We start from the raw sequence: 21,391 nt of genomic DNA on the forward strand, positions 1-21,391 counted from the left end.
GAGCGCAATAATGACGTATCAATGCAATTTTTTTCGTCATACCTAACGTGTTTTCCACGGCAGTACATTTAGCGAAACATGAAATACCAGAACTGTACGGTTGGCAACACTGGCTTAGTGATGATAATCTTAGAAATTCAACATTGGAAATATAATTGAACGAGAAAAGTGATGTCGAAAATACTTACATCATGTATTATTTCTAGGCTGTTCGGGAAAGAGCAATTAGGTCAACATATGCAATTTTACAGCTTTACAGTTTTTACAGTTTTATAGGCTACGTATGCTAATCCTTTTAATATGAAACATTACGGACATGATACATATGTTGGATCGTCACTGTTTTGAATCGTTACCTATGCCGTCCTCTCTGCACTGTTGCCAACTTAGGTCTTTTTGAGCCAGGTCTGGCTCTTTCGTTCACTCGTTTGGCTGTGAACTGGGGCGCACGCCTTCCTGCCCTACTATGGTGCCATCACTGGCTCCGGCTTACATAGACAACTTTTGCCATAAGTATACATTTTGCACGTGATATTGTTATCCTTCCTTCGTCGCCTCATCCCCTCTTACCTACCCAGCTACTTTTTTTATACCGCCTTGGTTTGATTGATTTATTGTTTTAAGTCCAGTTTATGCACAGTAAGGCTAATCGGGACTGGATCTACAGTTTAAAGTGGAATCCGAACCACTTGTGTCTCCACCGGGTATCGAAACCTGGTATAGCGCTTTGGCTGACGTGAAGAGGACGTAATATTGTTATCCGGGAATCCTTTACTTTTCATTTCATACGACCATCTGTAGATTATTGAGATGGGTGATGCCGCCGGATCCAGACGGTGAAGAACTAAGAATAAATTGCGATAACTTTAAAGCTAACGGTCATAACAGCGCTCCCCACCCCCACTCTTTTGACACCTAAAATTACCCTAGGAGGCACTTCATCCAGTTTTGTAAATCTAGTTCGTTGAACGTTTGTACTCCATTTACGGTGAAATTTAGCTCTTTTATGCGCATCAGGTTTGGCAACACTGCCAGGATGGCCGTAGGAGGCATTGCGCTTATGGAAGTATTATTTGATTTGTTCTCTTGGGAATATCAAACTTCCGATGGCATAGAAAAATATATCAACGGAAAAAGGACAGATTGAAGTAGTAATTGACAGGCGGAAAAGTCGAAACTTACATTTTATTAGCCATAACTTGAAGTTAAAGTTGATTTCCCACAGGGAATACATGGGTTTCTGAAAATTCTTATTCATCATATTTTTCAAACATCGTATCTAGCTTAATAATCAACTTTAAGAAACTCTTTCACTTGCAACATGTGGAGAAATTCATACTCTCTTCAACCCCGGCGTTTTTCTTCAGTAGCATTGCCCATTCGGACGATATTGAAATAAATGCACAACAGGTGCGAAATTGTCACTTTTCCCGTTAAGTGAAAACAACAGAAAATCGCAGTTTGTTACTTGTCCCTTTCTTGTGTTTACCCAGCCTCAACAAAAAAATATCTGTGGATGGGTCGTTACAATACAAAAGTTATTATTTGTTGAAGATTTTCACGCTACTATTTAGCCACGTGTATACATAGGTGTGGCAGTACCAAATAGACATTGGCAAAGTTATTTCCTGCAGCTAAACTCAACTCTCAGAGCATTTTTGCATTCTTTCTGAAGCAAATTCATCTACTCCATTCGTGCAACATATTTGTCGTAAATGCCACAGTACAAAAGAGACCAACAATTACGAAACAAGTTTATTACATCCCAGTCTTTTATTCCATTGAAACCTTTGTACTTGGGTACTTGAACAGTTGTATAAGAATTCACTTGACAAGAGCCTGTGACAACTGCCATTGCTTGCATTTTTAATTACCAGGTGTTTTCCACTTGAGGCAACAAACGAGTGTTAATTTGACTTGTAAACTGTGAGCCTGGTCGATAATGACAATCTAATAGCCTTTTTAGTAGCTTATGCAAAAATTCTTTGACGTCATCGTCCGGGGTTTTCTTGTTGGATGCTGTGAAAGTGTTGAATATTTAATACTGAAGTCAACCTAATGTTAATCGTATGAATGTTGATTCTATTAGTTTGTAACATTTGTAAGTCCCTTTCTTGCTCAGCTTGGATCAAACTGAATATGTGGAAGGGAATACAGAAAGATATCGAAAGTTGTCGAACCCAATTTACTGTCATTCTGGCACACTTATACGAAATGATATTTTATGTCTAAAGCCGCGTTTACACCGCGTAACTTTTTGTTACCAACACGGTTAACAACAGATGTTGTCAACAAATGTTGGTAACCAGAGCACTAGTTCGACTTTATTTTTGTTAACTTTTGTTAACACTTTGGCTGGAAGATGTCGAGTGTGGAGGAAGTTGTACTCGCTGCGGCAGCATGTGTCATTTTGGCGCCACAGAGAAGTCCAAGAAGATTCCGGGTTAGACCTACTCTGCAAGCAAGAGCTTATTATAGCGGAAGTGAACTGTTGGTTTTTGCCTTTAAATTGTGAACAAGTTTGGTCCCATAGGACAGGGTTCTCGCGGAACAATTAACTAAGTTCAGCACTCGATCCTTTGACCACTCCATCTCACTCACAAGATTTTCAATGATAAATAAATTACAAAACAAAGCACACTTCTCACGAAACGCTCTCGCACTCGCTGACTGGCTGTCACTGGCGTGATGGTGGCGGGAGGAGGAGCGGGGGAAATGTTGCTAACATCGAAAAGGCTCTGTTAACATGTGCAGTGGCGGCGATTAGGGGTGCGGAAACCCCCTCCCTTCAATTTTTGCCACTTTTGTCCCCGTTCTATGCTAAACCTTATATGTGCCAAGGGAAAGTAAATTGCCCTTGCCCCCTAGTTTTGGAACCCAATCGCCGCCACTGTGTGTTGGTAACAAATGTTGCTAACATTCTTTGATCTTTACCTACTTCTTCTGGATAACAAAATTTGTGGCCAACACGGGAAATCTGTTACTGACATGAGATGTTGTTAACAAATTCACAAGCGTTTTTCGAAATGTTACCAACATTTGTTGGTAACATGTGTTAGCAACCCCGGTGTAAACGCGAATTAAGGTGCGACAATAAAGTTCCCGGAGGAGTTTTGAGGTTGACAGTAAAATTGATTGTGCAACCATTATTTCATAGATCACAGAGTACGTGAAATAGTAGCATTGTTTGGTTTGACATAAGAGCTGTTTTTCTAATCCAACTTGTTTTTGTTAATTAGATTTTAGAATAGAGCAACATGTGGATAATCTTGTTATGCTGTAAAAACTCTGGGAAACTTCAACAGAAACGTATAAAAAATAACAATTGTCTATTCTGAAACCTAATGTCAAAATGCTCAAATGATTCCCCAAAACCAAGAGAAGTTCGCCTGCAAAACTTGAAAGTGAGTCACATTTTTATTTTATTTAGCAGGCATTATTCATCAAGAATTTGTGTCTCCTGACACTACCACCAACGCTGCCTAATACATAGAAGTTTTTACTCTTCATTTCAAACTAATCCCACGGGTTAAACCCCAGTACAGAAATGTGGGCGACTGGATCCTCTTTGCATTACAATGTCCCATATCACAACGTAATCATTTTTGGCCGTTTCTAGCTACAAAACAGGTTATTAAAATTACTGATCCACTTTATTTCCAAGATCTAGCCCCTGTCGATTTAATGTTGTTTTCAAAGTTTAAAATTGCCATTAATTGGAGACGTTTCAACACCGTTAAAATACATTCGGAGGATTGTGACAAAGGCTCTACACAACATTCTAAAATAGGACCATTGTAAAAGTTTTGATGCTGTATCTCAGATGTATTAGGTATAGGTATGTTAGTGCCATGAGGGATCACTTTGTAAAAGAAAACACAAATATTTTATTTTCTCAGTTTTCTGTGGGGAGTGTTATAGCCCCAGTCCGGAAACTTTGTCACACCTTGAAGCTGTAGTTTGCTAGTAATTGCATGGAATTTTACTAGTTTTGTAAACAACTTGCATTGATATTATCTGTCTGAATGGCTCTTGCTGTCTCCTTTGCTTTCTCCCTTCTCCATAGGTCTATCACTTTCTCTTCCGTCAGTTTTTCTCTTTCTCTTCCTCACTCTTTCTTTATCTCTTCCTCTCCCTTTGCTCCATTCTCTATATTCCTCTTTGTCCCTTTTTCTCTCCCCCTCTTTTTGCCCCTTTTTATCTTCCTTCTTCTTTTTCCTTTCTCTCTCTTTCCTCTTTGTTCCCTTCTCTATTGATTCTTTGTCCCTTTTCTTCTATCTTTATCTCTCTTCCTCTCTCTCTTTGTCCCTATCTCTATCTTCTTTTTGTTCCTTTCTTTCTCTCATTTGCTCTCTTTGTCCCTTTCTGTCACTATCTTCCTCTCTCTCGTTGTCCCATTCTATCCTTTTCTTCTTTCTGCCTCATTCTCTCTGTTCATTTCTATCAGTATCCCTTCCACTTTTCTCTACTCTCTTCGTCCCCTTTTCCTGTCGAACTTTCGTTGAAAGCACACTTCAACTATTAATCGGTAGCAAAGAATTCAAAACAAGATTAGTTTTCATTTCTCATCCTTGGAAGAAAACATTTTCGGCCTTGTTGACGCAATCATCATTTCGCGAATTGGCGTCTATAGGAAACTTGCGCATGAGGCGCAAGATAACCTTCGTGAATCCATCAGTAGAGAAATGAAGATAATGCTTCAACTGCCATTTCCAGAGATTTAGTGTTCCTCGGTGACATTTCATTTGACAGTTGATTGATTTTACAGCTGATAAGCTAAGAATTGCGTTCTCGAGGCTAGAAACGAGTAGAGACAGGGGCGGACTTGAGAGTGTAACGACCGCCATGTTAGGCAGATTTAAGTTGTATATTGGCATTTATCTTATTCGTATACTTTCAAGTTAAGAACTTCGATTAAATTATTTATACTTAATTGTTTTTATAATTCATGTTGTTGCGTTTCTTATTTAAACACTGGACTGATTATATACACTATTTAATGTACACTGACACTGGACTACATTGGAATGGAGTCGACCACCGTGTAGCAAATGTCTCTCGCTGTTCTCTCGTTCAGTGCGGGTATTTCCCGATAAGTACCACGCCCTGCACAGTCTCCGAAGCAGAGTCTGCACTGTCCTGCCACCTAGTGGCGACAAGTATAATGAATACTTAAAATATACAAATTTTCACACATTGATAACACAAATAATAATACATTCACTAATCTATCCCAAACATAGTCCCCCCTCTTGATCGAGTCGATCAACAAAAGTACAACTAATGATCTATTGGAAGAGGCACTAGTTTGTTAACTGGACGTTTATAGGTTGAAGATGAAGTGCGAACAGTTGCAACACGCACTAGTCCATCCGCACCAGGATGCACTTGTTCAACTATAGCAAGTTTCCATGTAAGTGGAGGTAGGTGATCTTCCTTCACTAAAACCACTGTTCCTGGTTCCAAATTCTTCCTTTGGGTGTTCCACTTGGTCCTCTGCTGCAGGGAATGCAAGTAGTCCTTTGACCAACGGTCCCATAGTTGTTGGTACATCTGCTGCAATATCTGCCATCTGGATAAACTGGATTCTTTGATGTTAGTTAGACTAGGCTCAGGAAAACTAGTTAGGGGTGCACCAATAAGGAAATGGCCAGGGGTTATAAAACTGGGATCTGTAGGGTCATGTGACAATACTGTGAGGGGCCTGGAGTTAAGACAGGCTTCAATTTGAACTAAGAGTGTTTCAAGTTCTTCGAAAGTGAGAGCAGAGTTCCCTACGATTCTCCTCAGGTGATGCTTCATGGACTTCACTCCTGCTTCACAAAGTCCAGCCATATTTGGGCTATTGGGTGGTAGAAAATGCCATTTGAATCCTTCCTGAGCTGCATGGTCTTCTAAAGACTTGTTGAAGTCTGATGATTGGAATAAATTCTTCAAGTCTTGTAACTCACGATTGGCACCTACGAAATTTCTTCCGTTGTCGCTGTACAAGTTCAGACATTTTCCTCTGCGTGCCGTAAATCTTCGCAAAGCAGCAATGAATGATTTGGTGCTGAGATCTCCGACCAATTCTAGGTGTATAGCCTTGGTGGCAAAGCATACAAATACTGCTACATATGCTTTCAACCTTGATTTGCTTCTGGTGATTGACGGCTTGATGATAACTGGTCCAGCGTAATCAACTCCAGTGTTTAGAAATGGTCTAGTGGACTGTATTCTGGATGGTGGTAATTGTCCCATGAGTTGGTTGGAAATAGATGCTCTTAATTTGAAACAAATGAGGCACTTGTGCAGAATAGCTCTGACCACTTGTCTGGCTCTTGGTATCCAGTACTCCTGTCGTAATGAAGATATAAGGAGTTGCGGTCCTGCATGTAATAGCCTGTGGTGTTCTGAAAGAATGATCAATTCAGTTAAATGATGTTTCGGTGGCAATATGATTTGATGTTTGCTATCATATAGTAGCTGTGAGTGCCTAAGTCTTCCTCCAACTCTGAGTACTTGTTTGTCATCTAGGAAAGGATGCAAGTCTGAAAGTTGACTATCCTTTGACACCTGACTATTAGAAGACAATTCTCGTATTTCCTTGCCATAAACTTCGTGTTGCACGCTTCTAATGCAAGTATGCAATGCTGATCTTAAGTCACTTGCTGACAATGATCCTATGTGTTTCTCTTGTTTGTTCCTCGCATTGTGTAGAAATCTCAAACAATATGCAATCACTCTTTGAAGTTTCAATAACGACGAAAATCTGCTGATAAATTCTATTGTTGGTGCATTTGTGACTAGACTTACTGTAGTTGTTCTTTGTTCTTCAAGTTCGTCGAGTTCGAAATCATCATCCCTTGACGATGTTGGACTCGAAGGCCATGCTGTTGCTGGAAGTGATAGCCAATCAGGGCCATGAAACCACATTTGAGAGGTGTGTAGTGAGTCTACATTTGTCCCTCTGCTGATTAAATCTGCGGGGTTCTGTGCTGACACTACATGTTTCCAGTACTGAGGCTTAGTACATTCTTGAATTTGTAAAACTCTATTCGCTACAAAGGTTTCCATCGTCTTGCAGGTGATGCAAGCCATGCCAGTACGATCTTCAAATCGGTCCATAGATTGATTCTACTGACTTCCAATTGTAGTAGTTGTAACACCTTGTGTGTTAGTTTCGCCAGCAACAAAGCAGCGCACAATTCAAGACGAGGAAGAGTGATCCTTCTTATAGGTGCCACACGCGAACGTGAACAAAGTAAATGTACAGTGGTTTCACCATTTTCATTTGTTGATCTAAGATACAAACAACAGCCATATGCAACTTGCGATGCATCTGAAAATCCGTGGAGTTGAATGTCAACCACTTTTCCTTGAACTAGCACAAATCTGTTAACTTGTATCTGATTAATGTTTGGTAACTATTGAAACAAACGTTTCCACTCCATGTTGAGTTGATCTGGTAACTTATCGTCCCATTCCATGTTATGGAACCATAATTGTTGTAGAAATATCTTGTAAGAAATTACTATTGGACTCACTAGTCCCAAAGGATCAAAGATTGATGCGACAATAGAAGCTACTTGTCGTTTAGTGATGTTGTCTTCATAACATGACACTATCTCCTTGTTATTTGCTTGCAATTTATCGGTGACTGGATCCCATGTGAGGCCTAAAGCTGTAACGTTTGCTCCCTTGTCAAACTGAAATGGTAGTTGCATTTCTCTATGAGTAGCTGGTACTGCTTCAAGAAGTTCTGGATGATTAGAACACCATTTCTTCAAAGTGAATCCTGCTGAATTCAGTAAATCGATTAGTTCTCCTTGCAATTGTCTAGCTTCTTCAATACTGTTAGCTCCAGTGAGAAGGTCATCAACGTAAACATCTCGTTGTAAAACTTTGGATGCATTCGGAAACTTGGTTGCTTCCTCTTCAGCTAACTGCTGCAATGTTTTGGTCGCCAAAAACGGTGATGATGCCAAACCAAATGTGACTCTTGTGAGCTCGAACGTTTGTACTGGCATATCTGTAGATTTTCTCCAAAGTATGCGTTGAAACTTAGTGTCATCTGGATGAATCAGGATTTGTCTGAACATCTTCTCGGCGTCTGCCGTAAATACAACCTTGTGCGTTCTGAAGCGAAGAGCTATAGACTGAAGATCGTCATGTGTGGTTGGACCGACCATCAGTATATCGTTTAATGAGACTCCATTTCTTGTTTTTGCTGATGCATCAAAAACAATTCTGGTTTTCGTGCTGCTGCTGCTAGGTTTGAATACTGGATGATGTGGTAAATAGTATGACACGTCATCAGCTTCATTTGGATCTGGTTGTACTGGCTTCATGTGTCCCAACATTTCATACTCCTCGAGTATTCTGCTATACTCCTCTTTCAACTCTGGTTGTTGTTGAAACCTCTTCTCTAACTGATGTAATCTGAATAATGCCTGCTTGTATGAATGTCCTAGCTCTGTATGATCTGATCGAAATGGGAGACGAACAATGAAACGCCCTGTTTCATCTCTGGTGGTGTGTTGATTGAAGTGGTTTTCACAAGCTACTTCTTCAGCTGTTTTTGGTTTCAAGTACATTTCCTCCAACTCGAAAAAACGCCGTAATTGAGAATCCAAATTATCCTCCATGCGCACAAAACATGCTACTGTGGGTGTACTAGGTTGTACAGGCTGTTCCATCCGACCAGCTAAAATCCAACCTAATTCAGTATTTTGAAGAACTGGATAGTTTTCATCTCTCGTTTGTCTTTCAGGAAGAAGTAAGTGCAAGTAAAGTTCCGATCCAATTAGTAGATCTATCCCTTCTGGTTTGTAGAAATCTGGATCTGCTAACTCAATGTCGGTTGGTAGCTTCCAATGTTCATGATGAATAACTTGAGAAGGTACGTTCCCTGTGATGCGTGGGAGTATCAGACAAGTAAGTGAAGTCTGGAAGTCTGACACTCTTGAGCGCAGCTGAATGTCTACACTGTGCTTGGCTTCCGATGAAACATTATTGATTCCTCTGATTGGAATATGATTTTTCTGCTTTCGCAACTGTAGTCTCTGAACAAGATCTTCCTTGATGAAATTTGACTGAGACCCACTGTCCAGGAGAGCTCTACATGTATGTGGCTGTCCCCTAGAATCGATGACTTCTACTAAAGCTGTTGATAGCAGAACGTGTGATCTTGGTTTACTCTTAAATGTGCAGTATGAAGATTGTACTGAAGTTGTCCTTGCCGCTTCATTCCTCGTGTCTGGTGAGTCATTCCTTGGTTGGTCTTGCCTTAGAGGACCTCCTCGTTTACCGCCTTCGTCTGGATGCAACAGTGAATTGTGTTTCAATCCACAGCGTCTACAATTACCTGAAGTACAGTTCCTAAAATTATGATTCGATCTGAGACAATTATAACAAAGTTTGTTGTTGCGCACACACTCTTGTTTCTGCTTCAGACTTGCGCCTGCAAAAGACTTGCATGAATATAAGGAATGTGCTAATTTACAGAAATAGCATTGTGTATTTGTAGTTGTCAGGTAAGAATTTGACTGACGGATGTGTTTCTGTTTAGGGCTAACCTTGTGTTCATTGACATTTTTGTTTACGTGAACAGACTTCATTGATTCCAAAGCTTGACATTTTTGTTCTAGAAAGGTGAACAGTTCCTTTAGTGTAGGGAACGACTGATCGGTATGGCTTAATTCCCATTCCCTTCTTGTGTGAGAATCAAGTTGAGCCAAAAAATGATGTATCAAAATAACATCTTCTAACGGTGTTTGTAATTCAAGGGCTCGAAGAGCATTTAAGTTACTGGTGACGTCATTGATGAACTGACGTAATTCTGTGGCATTTTCCTTGTTAATTGCGTTCACATGCAAGATGTTATTGACATGACTTGCTGCTATCAGTCGTTTATTTTCATACCTATCCTTCAACAATTGCCATGCAATATCGTAATTTGAATCAGTCATGGGCAAAGTATCTATAAGTGTTCTTGCTTCAGATTCTAATGATGAACGTAAGTAGTGGAATTTCTGTATTTTAGGAATATTGTCATTTGTGTGAACCATAGCCTGAAATGCATCTGAATATGCTAACCAATCCTGATAATTACCGTGAAACGTGGGTAAAGATACCGTGGGTAATTTGATGTGTTTGGTGCCTAATGATGAAGCATTGTTTACAACATCCGATCCATCTGTAGGTGCAGCTTGGGCTTGTTTATGTTTCTCTATAATGGATTCCATTTTACCCCGTACCTTGTAGTAAACTTCTTCAAAATCCTCCCTGTGAGGTTCATGATTTTCGTTTATATCTTCTACTTCTAAACGTGTTTGAACTTCATCATATTTTTCCCACAAAGGTGTTAAATTCTGTAAACGGACCCTTACTTCTTGAACTTCCCCCGTATCTTCAAAGGCATTGACAAATGCTTGTGTTCGTGTTAACTGGCCCCTAAATCCAGCTCTCTTGCGTATCAACACTCTTTTCTCTTCTTCATCCATCGCGAAGGAAAGAGGGCAAGATGTGTAGGAAATAGTACGTGAGGAAAGAGTAAACAAAATATGGTGCGAGCCTATCTAACTACTGACCTTGATCTGAAGCTTCCCTGGGTGTTGGCGATGACGTCACTTCAGCCGATAGCAGGATACTGTAGTGGATGCTCGAAACTGTCCAAATTTATGATACTCAGTCCCGTGATGAGTTATCGTAACAGATAACTTATTGTCCACTGAATACAACCGTGTATAATTCGGTCTTATAACAAAACATTCGACGTACGCACGATAACGATACGGAATGTCTGTTCAAACCACACGCGTAACGGTTGTGATCGAAAATTACACGTAATACGAAACAAGTACTGTGACACAGAAAGTTCTACGATTGAGCACATAACATGCAACCATATATTGACGTAAGTACGAATGTCAGTACACATCTGTAACTGGAACACTGCATACAAAGTCACTTCGATACCGCGCGAAAGCACTCGTTCTTTCCATGGCGGGCGAGTTGAGACGTTTGTTGTGATGCGTAACACGTCATATCTCACAGAGATTGTTCACTTGGTAAACTAATCCGGCCCGGAGATGACCATAAAATGTTGCGTTTCTTATTTAAACACTGGACTGATTATATACACTATTTAATGTACACTGACACTGGACTACATTGGAATGGAGTCGACCACCGTGTAGCAAATGTCTCTCGCTGTTCTCTCGTTCAGTGCGGGTATTTCCCGATAAGTACCACGCCCTGCACAGTCTCCGAAGCAGAGTCTGCACTGTCCTGCCACCTAGTGGCGACAAGTATAATGAATACTTAAAATATACAAATTTTCACACATTGATAACACAAATAATAATACATTCACTAATCTATCCCAAACACATGTATATATTCACGATTTATCTTATGTTATAATATTATTCGCGTATTTTTGCAACATTTATTCAGAATTTATAGGCTATATCCCAAATACTAATATATGCAACGTTTTCATTGTTTAAGCACAAGTTAAATACATCTCTTCTTAATATCGATTTTTGTTCAACAATGTACAAGATTGAAGTAATTTGTCTTCGTTATAAACTAAATCTTTATTTAATCATTTTTATGTGCAAGAGCAAATATGATTTATTTGATAAAATCAGTTTAGTTATTTCTATATAGTTTAACATTGTAATATTATAGCAAAGTATATCTCCCTCGTTTTCAATAAAATATTGTATTCCTATTGACTGTTTATGTTAGGAGTGGGGGAACCACGCTTCGTGTTCTTGGCGATGTAAAAACTTCCACGTTGGCATTTTTAATTGTTGCCAACCTGAACTTTAGCTTACTGTCGCTAATTAACATTGATGTGTTGTATAAGTAACCAGTTTTTCTTGTGTTATTTTATGTTATGAGTTTGTATTGTAAGTTAGAACAATCTGTTATGTTGCGCCTCGGGCTTGAGGTAGCAGTTGAGGTCTTGCTATTAACTGTGAAGGCCGTGCGCGGACTTTCGTGTTAAATAAATTGCTTGTCACTGCTTACGAGCGTGCATGACCCAACAAATTATAACTTTTAACTTGTGCGAATCAGTATGTACGCGCGCGATTCGTGATTAAAGATTATGGATATTTTTAATATAAAGTATTTGGAATTTTATTTACTGTCACGTGTCGCAATTCGGTGGTTTCCTTCCTGAAGGAAGGGTGGATCGTCTTAATCCCGATCCCTGGGTGAGAACTGGTGCTCCCAACTGACCAGACGGAGCAAGGAGCGCGGTGTGTTGCCAATTCGGATCTCCATACCCTGGAGTTACGAGTGGTGGCACGTTGCATTGCATTTTGTGGCGCCGCAACGTGGGGCGTTGCATTGCATTTTGTGGCGCCCAACGTGGTCCTTTGCAAGAGCTTGCTTGTTCTTTTCACTTTGGTGCCTTCTCCTATTTGAAATACACTACAGTTTTTATTCTGTTGGTGTGAGTGCACGTAAAATATGCAAAGGAAAAAAAATATTGGATTTTCCATATATTTTAAATTTAGAAGCAGCGTTTCCCTAAATTTAAGACCTACGCAATAACCTAGTGCCTCGCCTTGTAATCAAGTGGTTTCTGTTCCGATTCGAGTGGAAATACTGTATATTGCTCCAGAAAGTTGGCAGGGTTCCACCAGACACATGGGCGTCGGGAAGGGGGGGGGGTGTCGAAGCAGAATGTTTTTTTTATTACTTTTATTGTTAATAACAGAAATGAAGTTCAGTCTTATTCGAACAGAGGAACTAAGTAAAAAATTCGTTAAATCGAAAAACATGAGAGTAAAATTAAAATAGAGGATGAAGTATATATTTTGAACTTGTGCCATTTAAACCAAAGAATAGAAGTTTTCAAAGTTTTCAAAATTCCAAAATATACACTTTTATGTGAGAGAGCACACAAAAAACACTATGGCTAAAATTTCCTCCTAACTTTTAAATATTAAAAGTTAATAACGAAGTAGAGTAACTATATATTTCTGTACACAAACTCTGTGAATTGTCAAAAGGAAATAACAAAAAACAGTTTGGATAGATAGTTGTGGATAGAATAGAAAAGTATCCCCTAGGATATAATAATAATGATAGTAATAATAAATTTGGAATAAAATTTGTTCTGATAGTTTATGATAGTTGTAATTTTATAATAAACAAACATAATCATTATTATTGTTGTTATTTCTACTATTCAAGTTTAATTCATTTCTTGACCCCTACAGTGCCTCCCCGATGGCGCAGTGGTAGCGTCGTCGCCTTGTAATCAAGGAGTACTGGGTTCGATACCTGGTGGAGGCACATAGTGGTTCGGATCCCACTTTAAACTGTAGGTCCAGTACCGATTAGCCTTACAGTGCATAAAGTGGACTTAAAAAAACCCACCAAATCAATCTTGACCCCCTACAAAAATTCTGCCGGCGCCCATGCCCAGACATTAGAAATCTTGGAAAAGTCCGGGAAATTGTCCTACGAGTATGTTATCGAATTTTGAAAATACATAAAAAACCTAAAAACTCGTGGAAAATTAAATGTTTGTACTTGCCAGGAATTGGGAATGAAGAAATTCCACGTTTCTTCTTGAAGCAGCTTCTTGATGGGAGATATTCTACATAACTGTTTTATGGTTTATTTTCATGGCCATTGGGAGGGGAGCGAAGGTCGAACCTATTCGTCCACCGCCCCTCCTGTGTATTGGCATCGTTAATTTCAATTTACAAAAAAGTAGTAAAATGCTTGTTAATTTTGTAGTTAATAAGAGAAAGAAAATTCAGTTACTCAATATTCAAGCAGAATACCCGCAGTTAAAGCAAATACAATAGGTAGAAAAATTGAATGTTTTGATTCAGGAACTAGGCTAGACTTTCCTGTTCTGTCCATTTAATCTAAAGAATCAATGATTCCACAATCTTCAAACATCCAAATATGAGATTTTTTATGAGAGGTTACAAAGTTGGTTTTAAGTCCACTTTGTGCAAAGATAGGCTAATCAGGACTGAAGATACAGTTTTGAAGTGGAATCTGAGGCACAATATCCCTCCACATCAAACTCGGGATCCCTTGATTACAATGCGACAACGTTACCCCTGTGAAAGGTCTCACAACATAAACTTTGATTGATTTAAGTTTCTCACTATACGGCGTACGCTTTTAGAAAGAACGTAAGTTCAGCCAATACGCAGACAGTGCTGTCGCGCTGTTGCCGAACCAACTGCTAGCGGAAGGGAAACACAGATAGTTCACTGTGTCCAATATTCAGCTTTTTATGGGTATAATGCATGCACGTGATATTTGAGTACAATGAAATATATAGTGAAGAATTCTACACAGGATTATATCATATCACTGCAGCATATAAAAGAAACTCGTACCTGTAAGAAGTTTGAAGGTACGTATTTCTTTTAGAGGTCATCATTATCGCTCTCGTTTCTGTTTTCTGGCATGTTTCCCAGGAGATTTGAATAGGGGTTCACCGATTTCTGTGGTAGAAACTTTACCCTGTTTTATAATACGCTGCACAGTATGCACACATGCACCACACGCTTTAGCCGTAAGTTCTCGAGTCTGAGAAAACACTGTTTGAGCACGCACTTCTTCCGACGCCAATTCCTTGAAGTAAGAATGCACGTTAAAACTAATATTTCTGTCTTGTGAACGTAATATTTTACCCTTGGTGCCTGTACTACTGGTACGTACTAGGTTTCGAGAGCGAAATTATTAATTTGATTTGCTTTATTTTACTTCGCTTTTCTGTTACTTTTGGCTAATTGCGAAGATGGGAAAGAGTGATGATATAATGAAATTGAATGGACATTCATAAACACCATGTCCAGGCCAGGATTCGAATCAGGGACCCTTTGCGTGTCGTAGCGCGATATGCTATCCACTCCTCCATGGGGGCTGGCGCGACATTATTAAATATCACTCACGGAACACACACTGTTGCACAACTATCGAACATAAGGGCTGTATTGCACAGCGCGCTACGTCGCCAGGGGTCCCAGGTTCGAATCCCGGCATAGGTGTTTGTAAGTGTCCCTTCATCAATTTCATCATATCATCACCCAACCTCATCTTCGCGATTAGCCATAAGTGGCAGAAAATCGAAGTAAAATTAATAAAATCAATCAATAAGGGCTGTATTGAATCCTCTCACAACTGTTCTTCGTGGCGTACGAGTAAAATTATCTTACACCGGCCTTGTTGCGAAAACGCTGAACTCAAACTGACTTAACTGACTGGCAATGTTCGTGAACGCCCACGCCAATAAAGGGTCATTGTGCATATGCAGCCGAATTTAATACCCATAGCTTTACCAAGGGTTCAGAATGTTGTGCCCCATCTTATGATGAACCTTAAAGTGGCGACTTTTATGAAAACTTCTTGCGCACAAAAAAATTACAGAACAGTGCGTTAACTTGCGCACCGCTGTTTCCTAACTGTACAACGTTGCACTCCTGAAATTGGCTGGTCGCCAATTAGCGCTCTCCGTAGCTCCGCCCGATACCGCTTCTAAAACAGTGCGTCGTATAACTATTTAACATTTAACGCCTTTTCTTGAATGAGATGTGTAAAAATGAATAACAAATTTAGTACACTAACTCAATTAAATGTAGTGGATCCAGTAGATAAGTCTGCCTGCAATTTTGAATAACATGGGTTTATTTTTTTATCAGTTTATAATAGTTGTTTTGCCGGCCCCCGTGGCGGAGTGGTTAGCACATCGCGCTACGACGCTAGTGGTCCCGGGTTCGAATCCCGGCATGGGCATGGATGTTTGTAAGTGTCCATTCATCAATTTCATCACTCATCCCCATCTTCGCAAATTAGCCAAAACGTGGCACAAAAAGCGAAGTAAAATAAAGCAAATCAATCAATCAATCTATAATAGTTGTTTTATTATAACATAATAATTATTCCATTGTTATCATTGAAACTGTTCAAGCTTTATCATCAGCCTGTCTCCCCCCCATCCCCTTGTGAAATTTCCCAACTACGCCCATGTTTATTTTAATTTTATTAATTATTTTGAATAAGACGTGCAGTTTAATACTTGATACTTTCTATTGACATCCTAAAGCGTCATAGAATAATCTGGAAATCAAATTTATAAAATTGATTTGTGAAAATGAGTGGGATCCATTCTTAGTTAGAAAGAAGAATCAATTTAAATAAAGTAATGCCACGAAATTGTGTGCACTCTGAATGTTATCGTGTTTGATTCGGAGAAATATCGACGCGTGCGTGCTCTTGACCACTTGTTGAACGTTAACCTGTACAGAATGACTTGCAGAGAGTGAACAATAACGCCGGTGCATTTACCTTCCCTTTCATCGATCAGTAACTCCCGTCTCCTCCCAGAAAGAAATTAAAAGACTATACGGAACGTGTCGGGTGAACAATCGCGTTCCTGACGTGTGATTGTCATTCCGCCCGCTGATATTACTAATAGAAAATGTGGTCAGTGTCGCTGCCATGAACGATACCCCCTCAATTATATCTGCCTTCGAAACATACGGACGAGCGTGTTTCAATGATCATGGTTCTCTGGGGGTTTGTTTATGAAGTGGATAGCCGAATCTACGGTTTCCATTACATCACTTCTGTGCAAGGTGAGTCGCACTTATAGAAATAGGAAGGCTGCTATCGAAGCTGATCTAGTTAGTTACTTAGATGCAAAATAGTTTCCTGGACGAGGGAGGGCTACCTGTACTATATCGGACGAGGGACTTCTTCCGGTATCGTGGATGAGGGAGAAGACTATTCTGGCTTGGAGAATTTATAGTGTAATTAAGGGGTCGGGTTTCGATACCCACTGGAGGCACTTGGCACAGTGGTTCGTATCCCGCTTTAAACTGTAGGTCCAGTCCCGATTAGCCTTTCTGTGCATAAAGTGGACTTAAAACAACAATTTAAGAATTCAAGATAATTTATAGTTTTCTAAGGAAATAGCTCGGCAACGATTACTGCAAGGAATTTCGTAGAGACAGGGACGTTGTTAGGAGGGGAGCACTGCCTTCCTTGATACTTCCACGTCTCTCCAATTTTTTTCGTGGCTTATGTATGAGTCATTCCATGCGAAATCAACACAGCCTATAACCTGACCATCTCCGATTTTCATGAAATTTGGGGAGTTGAAACTATGCATGGATCTTAGTAACTATGAAAATTTTTAGTTTCGTTTGTCTTGTAATTGTTAAATTATTCAAGGTCAAATTTAGCAGAAACTGCCCTTTTTGAGCCCGCTTAGCTATACTAAATGTGCTGCAACGCAAACATTTCAAAGGAAAGTGGGTGATGTGAAATATCAAATCAAGTTATAGAATTCCACGAGAAATGAAGCGGCGAAGGTTTTTCCAAAGTATATTTAACCTGCAAAAAAATATTACTGCATGCTTGTAATCATTTTCTCCTTCTCGAGGTATTAAAAACAAAGTATTAAGAATGCTCCTAACGTGTTAGGAACTCTTCGAGATCACGCTGACATCTTGGGACAGAAAGAAGTATACGCACCATATGATTTTAATCAGCAACACTCACCAAATACTTGAATAGTGGAGAATATTGGGAAAAGTATCTCAAACAATTACGTGACACTTCCTTTGGAATGAAAAATTCTTCAGTGACGATGCTAATTTTTATGTTCGCGGTAAAGTTAATAAATATTATACGCAATACCTGTGATTTGATAATCTACAGTAGACAGATCCCAGCCGAATGGTTGTTGCTGGTAAGCTAATGATGTGGTATAGTGTATGGAGAACTGGAATGGTTGGTCTATATTCAACAACGGAACCTTAAATGGTGAGGGCTTCTTGGATGTTTTAAGTGAACAGGTTTTTCATCCTTGCTTACGGGCTATGGCACTTTTCCAGAGTTTTGAAACATTACAGTGTGTTACCACACTATGTGAACATTCTTCATGGTAAATTTTTAGGTAGATTGATGGGCAGATGGGGATCTATTAAAAGGCCTGCACATTCCCCAGATCTAACATCTTACGCGGACTTTTACCTTCAGAAACATTTGAAGAGAATGGTGCATGCACTAGAGTCCCTGATATTGACCATCTGAGAGAAGGCATAGTTGCTGCTTGCGATGTTGTTGCACCTGCTACATTGCCAAATGTTCTATGCGAGTGTGAGAGACGTCAACGAGTGTGCTCACAGGAATATTGACAACACTATAATATGCATATATCGTAAGTGAAATATATGCGTATAACGTTTTGCTGCCTAAAAATAAGTTGGAAAAACCTTCGCTGCTTCATTTCTCGTGAAATTCTAGCCTGATTTGATATATCACATCACCCACTTTCCTTTGAAATGTTTGCGTTGAATTCAATATGGCGGTCAACAATATGCCGGACCTCCGCTTGACACACACAGCTAAAGATCTCCCTGTGCCTAACATATTTCTTTCATGACCAGGATAACTCCTTTACATTTTGTAGGGGGTGTTAAAGGACTTTTGACTCATCATCGTTCATGTAATGAGGCTTTTATCAGTCACATAGTTAAACATATTATTTTGTATCTTCTGATCCCATGGCAGTCCCAGAATGATTTTTTGATATGTTTTAAAGTATGGCATGAGGGACCAAATATATTTTTTTCACGATTTTTGGTGATGACATGTTTTGAGATATTCAAGGTCAAAAGTCAAGGTCACGTGACAAAATTATATTTTTATCCAAAGGTGGGCTTGTTATATATCACTGGAAAGCTTGTTCAATTCCCTGTACAATAAGCTTTATTTGAGCTTTCTAGGCAAAATAGTGGTGGAGTTACAGCACATTTAGTATAGCTAAGCGGGCTCAAAAAGGGCAATTTCTGCAAACTTTGACCTTGAATAATTTAACAATTACAAGACGCACGAGACTAAAAATTTTCATAGTTACTAAGTTCCATGCATAGTTTCAACTCCCCAAATTTCATGAAAATCTGAGATGGTCAGGTTGGAAATTGCATATATCTGTGTTGATTTGGCATGGAATGACTCGTATATTAAAATTACTACATCATATTAAAATATTACCTATATATGGCATATAAACTATATGTGCATTATATAATGAATAGTATTATTATATAGAGAACAATATATAATTTATGTGCATGTAGATAACTTATTTACCTTCATCCAATCCTCCCAACCCCCTCCCAAACACACAGGCTAATTATATCCTTGGTTTGGGACACATCAAAGAAGATGATTAAAGGGGCCAGACTCCCCGTATGATTAATTTTCATTTATAATACAATACAATACAATTAACCGCTCGGTATTCCCGTTCCTTATTGTACTTACAAGCTTATGGTTTCACTTATTTTATTTTGATAAATTATTTTTAAGTGAAGTGGGTTCGTATCTTCAACTGCCATCTCCCAGTAGCTACTTTCCATAGACTATTCATTAAGCCAATATATGTGTGTAGATGTTACTTGCTGAAAGATTAACGTGCCAGTTTTCTAATAGAACTGTCAACACTATTTCCACTAATTCAATTTACAAACTACTAACATCTTAGCCTTTGAAACTTTGAAAATCTACAATGAAATTGTATGCTCCGATTATGTATTTTTCCTCAAATATGTAAGATTTTTGGTTAATCGCGACGATGAGGATTATAGCTAGTAGTGATGTTTGAATGAAATTCATGAACTTCAAAGGAACACCCATGTTCAGGTCGAAACCCGAAGTAGAGAACTTCAGTCGCGAAATTAAAAGGCCTCCCCGATGGCGCAGTGGTAGCGTCGTCGTCTTGTAATCAAGGGGTCCCGGGTTCGATACCCACTGAAGGCACATAGTGGTTCCGATCCCACTTTCAACTGTAGGCCCAGTCCTGATTAGTCATATTGTGCATAAAGTGGACTTAAAACACCAAATCAATCAATCAGTCAATCAATAAACTTAACGTTCACCGAGTCGGCTTAACAATTATGTGCTATGATGTTATCAAAGACGACAAAGCACAAGATAGCTTCTGGTGAAAGTGATAGTTCTTTAGCCATAGATAGGTTTCGTGATACCATCGATAACAATTGAAGCAAGATCTGAATCTACACACACATGCACAAATAAATAAATATGTAATGATATACATATTTATGTTATTAAATGTAAAATTAAATTACTAAACAATCTCAAATACATTATTAATATTATTATGAAATACGTATATAGAGGAATTATAATGTGCTACTTTTTTATCGGATATTTATAAAGTAGCGATATAATTCCTTTACTAAGTGGTTACAGATGTCAATAAATTACGAAATAGTTGAAATATTTTTAATATGTGTAAGTTTTCTTTAGTTTGTGCTTTCTATTAATATACATCAATTAGATTTCATAGTTATATTTGTCTTTCATTCTTGTTTCTTTTATTGTGCGTGTATTGTTATTGGTGTAGATCTCTTAATGATATCTTGAGAGAGAGAGAGAAAGTATTCAACATTCACAACCACACTACTTTGTGTGTGTTTTCGATATTTTCGTTAGCAAAGTATATTTGAAGTAAATACAAATTGTTTATTTTTTGTTGTTTTAACAAAAACTCTCCCCCCGGAAATTTTTGGTGGGGGTGATTTCTAAGGCAAAGCTTGCTGGGAGGGATCCCCTCTGTTCCCCCATTATTTCCCACACTGCCGATAATCCACATGCCTGTGTGTGTATTGTAGAGTATGTTTAAATATTTTGTAGTTGACTAGAGTTGGTGAGCTGTATCTTTGCGAGTGAACTCGTACAAGCCCGGTAGCGCAGTAGCAAGGCCCTAAGGGGAGGAGCTACAGGCTGCCTTAGCCAATGAGAGTCATTCTCCTCTTACATTACACATAACCCGCACGCCGAGTTGGTGGCAACTATGGAAATGTATCTCCCTCACTCTGCGCGGAGTAGCCAAGGCCACCCATAAAGATACAGCTCGTCAACTCAGCGACATTTACCCAATGTTATAGCAGATTTGCCTATTGTCACATGTAATCGCTTAATATCAGGAATAAGCACTTAAAACGGCATAAGGATCGACGTAAAACATCATAAGACATAGTAATGTTGTGTTTTATCAGATAAAGCATCACATTATCTTATCAGAGGAAATGGGAAGTGTTTTTGCAAAAGTTAATTGCAATGCAAACCAAATATTGCGATAGATAAGACTATCGTTCCAGATTTACTTTCAGACAAGAAGGGGGTGGGGTGTACAGCAAGAAATACACTGAAGCCAATTAGGGTACGGAGTATGTAGGCTACCAACATAGCATAATTTAACTTTACTTTTGTACAGGGTGATTATAAAGTCTCGATCCATTTTTTAGAAAAAGAGGCTTGAGATGAAAACAAATATATTGAGTGAACTCCATCGTACTTGGTAACACATAATCAAGATTGA

General features: G+C 39.0%; 3 protein-coding genes across 4 annotated transcripts in view; 1 reads left to right on the forward strand and 2 right to left on the reverse strand.

Moving 5' to 3' along the window:
- Window positions 1–21,391, forward strand: part of Ptp52F (Protein tyrosine phosphatase 52F) — a 209,097-nt gene that overhangs the window by 45,477 nt on the left and 142,229 nt on the right. The window lies entirely within an intron of this gene.
- Window positions 5,281–7,080, reverse strand: LOC145994469 (uncharacterized). The gene has a single exon (XM_083130604.1). The coding sequence runs from the start codon at window positions 7,078–7,080 to the stop codon at window positions 5,281–5,283; it is 1,800 nt and encodes a 599-aa protein (XP_082986730.1).
- LOC145994470 (uncharacterized) lies at window positions 7,407–10,484 on the reverse strand. The gene has a single exon (XM_083130605.1). The coding sequence runs from the start codon at window positions 10,482–10,484 to the stop codon at window positions 7,407–7,409; it is 3,078 nt and encodes a 1,025-aa protein (XP_082986731.1).

This window comes from Lepisma saccharinum, chromosome 10 (genome assembly GCF_977018435.1).
Source record: "Lepisma saccharinum chromosome 10, izLepSacc3.1, whole genome shotgun sequence".
NCBI lineage: Eukaryota > Metazoa > Arthropoda > Insecta > Zygentoma > Lepismatidae > Lepisma > Lepisma saccharinum.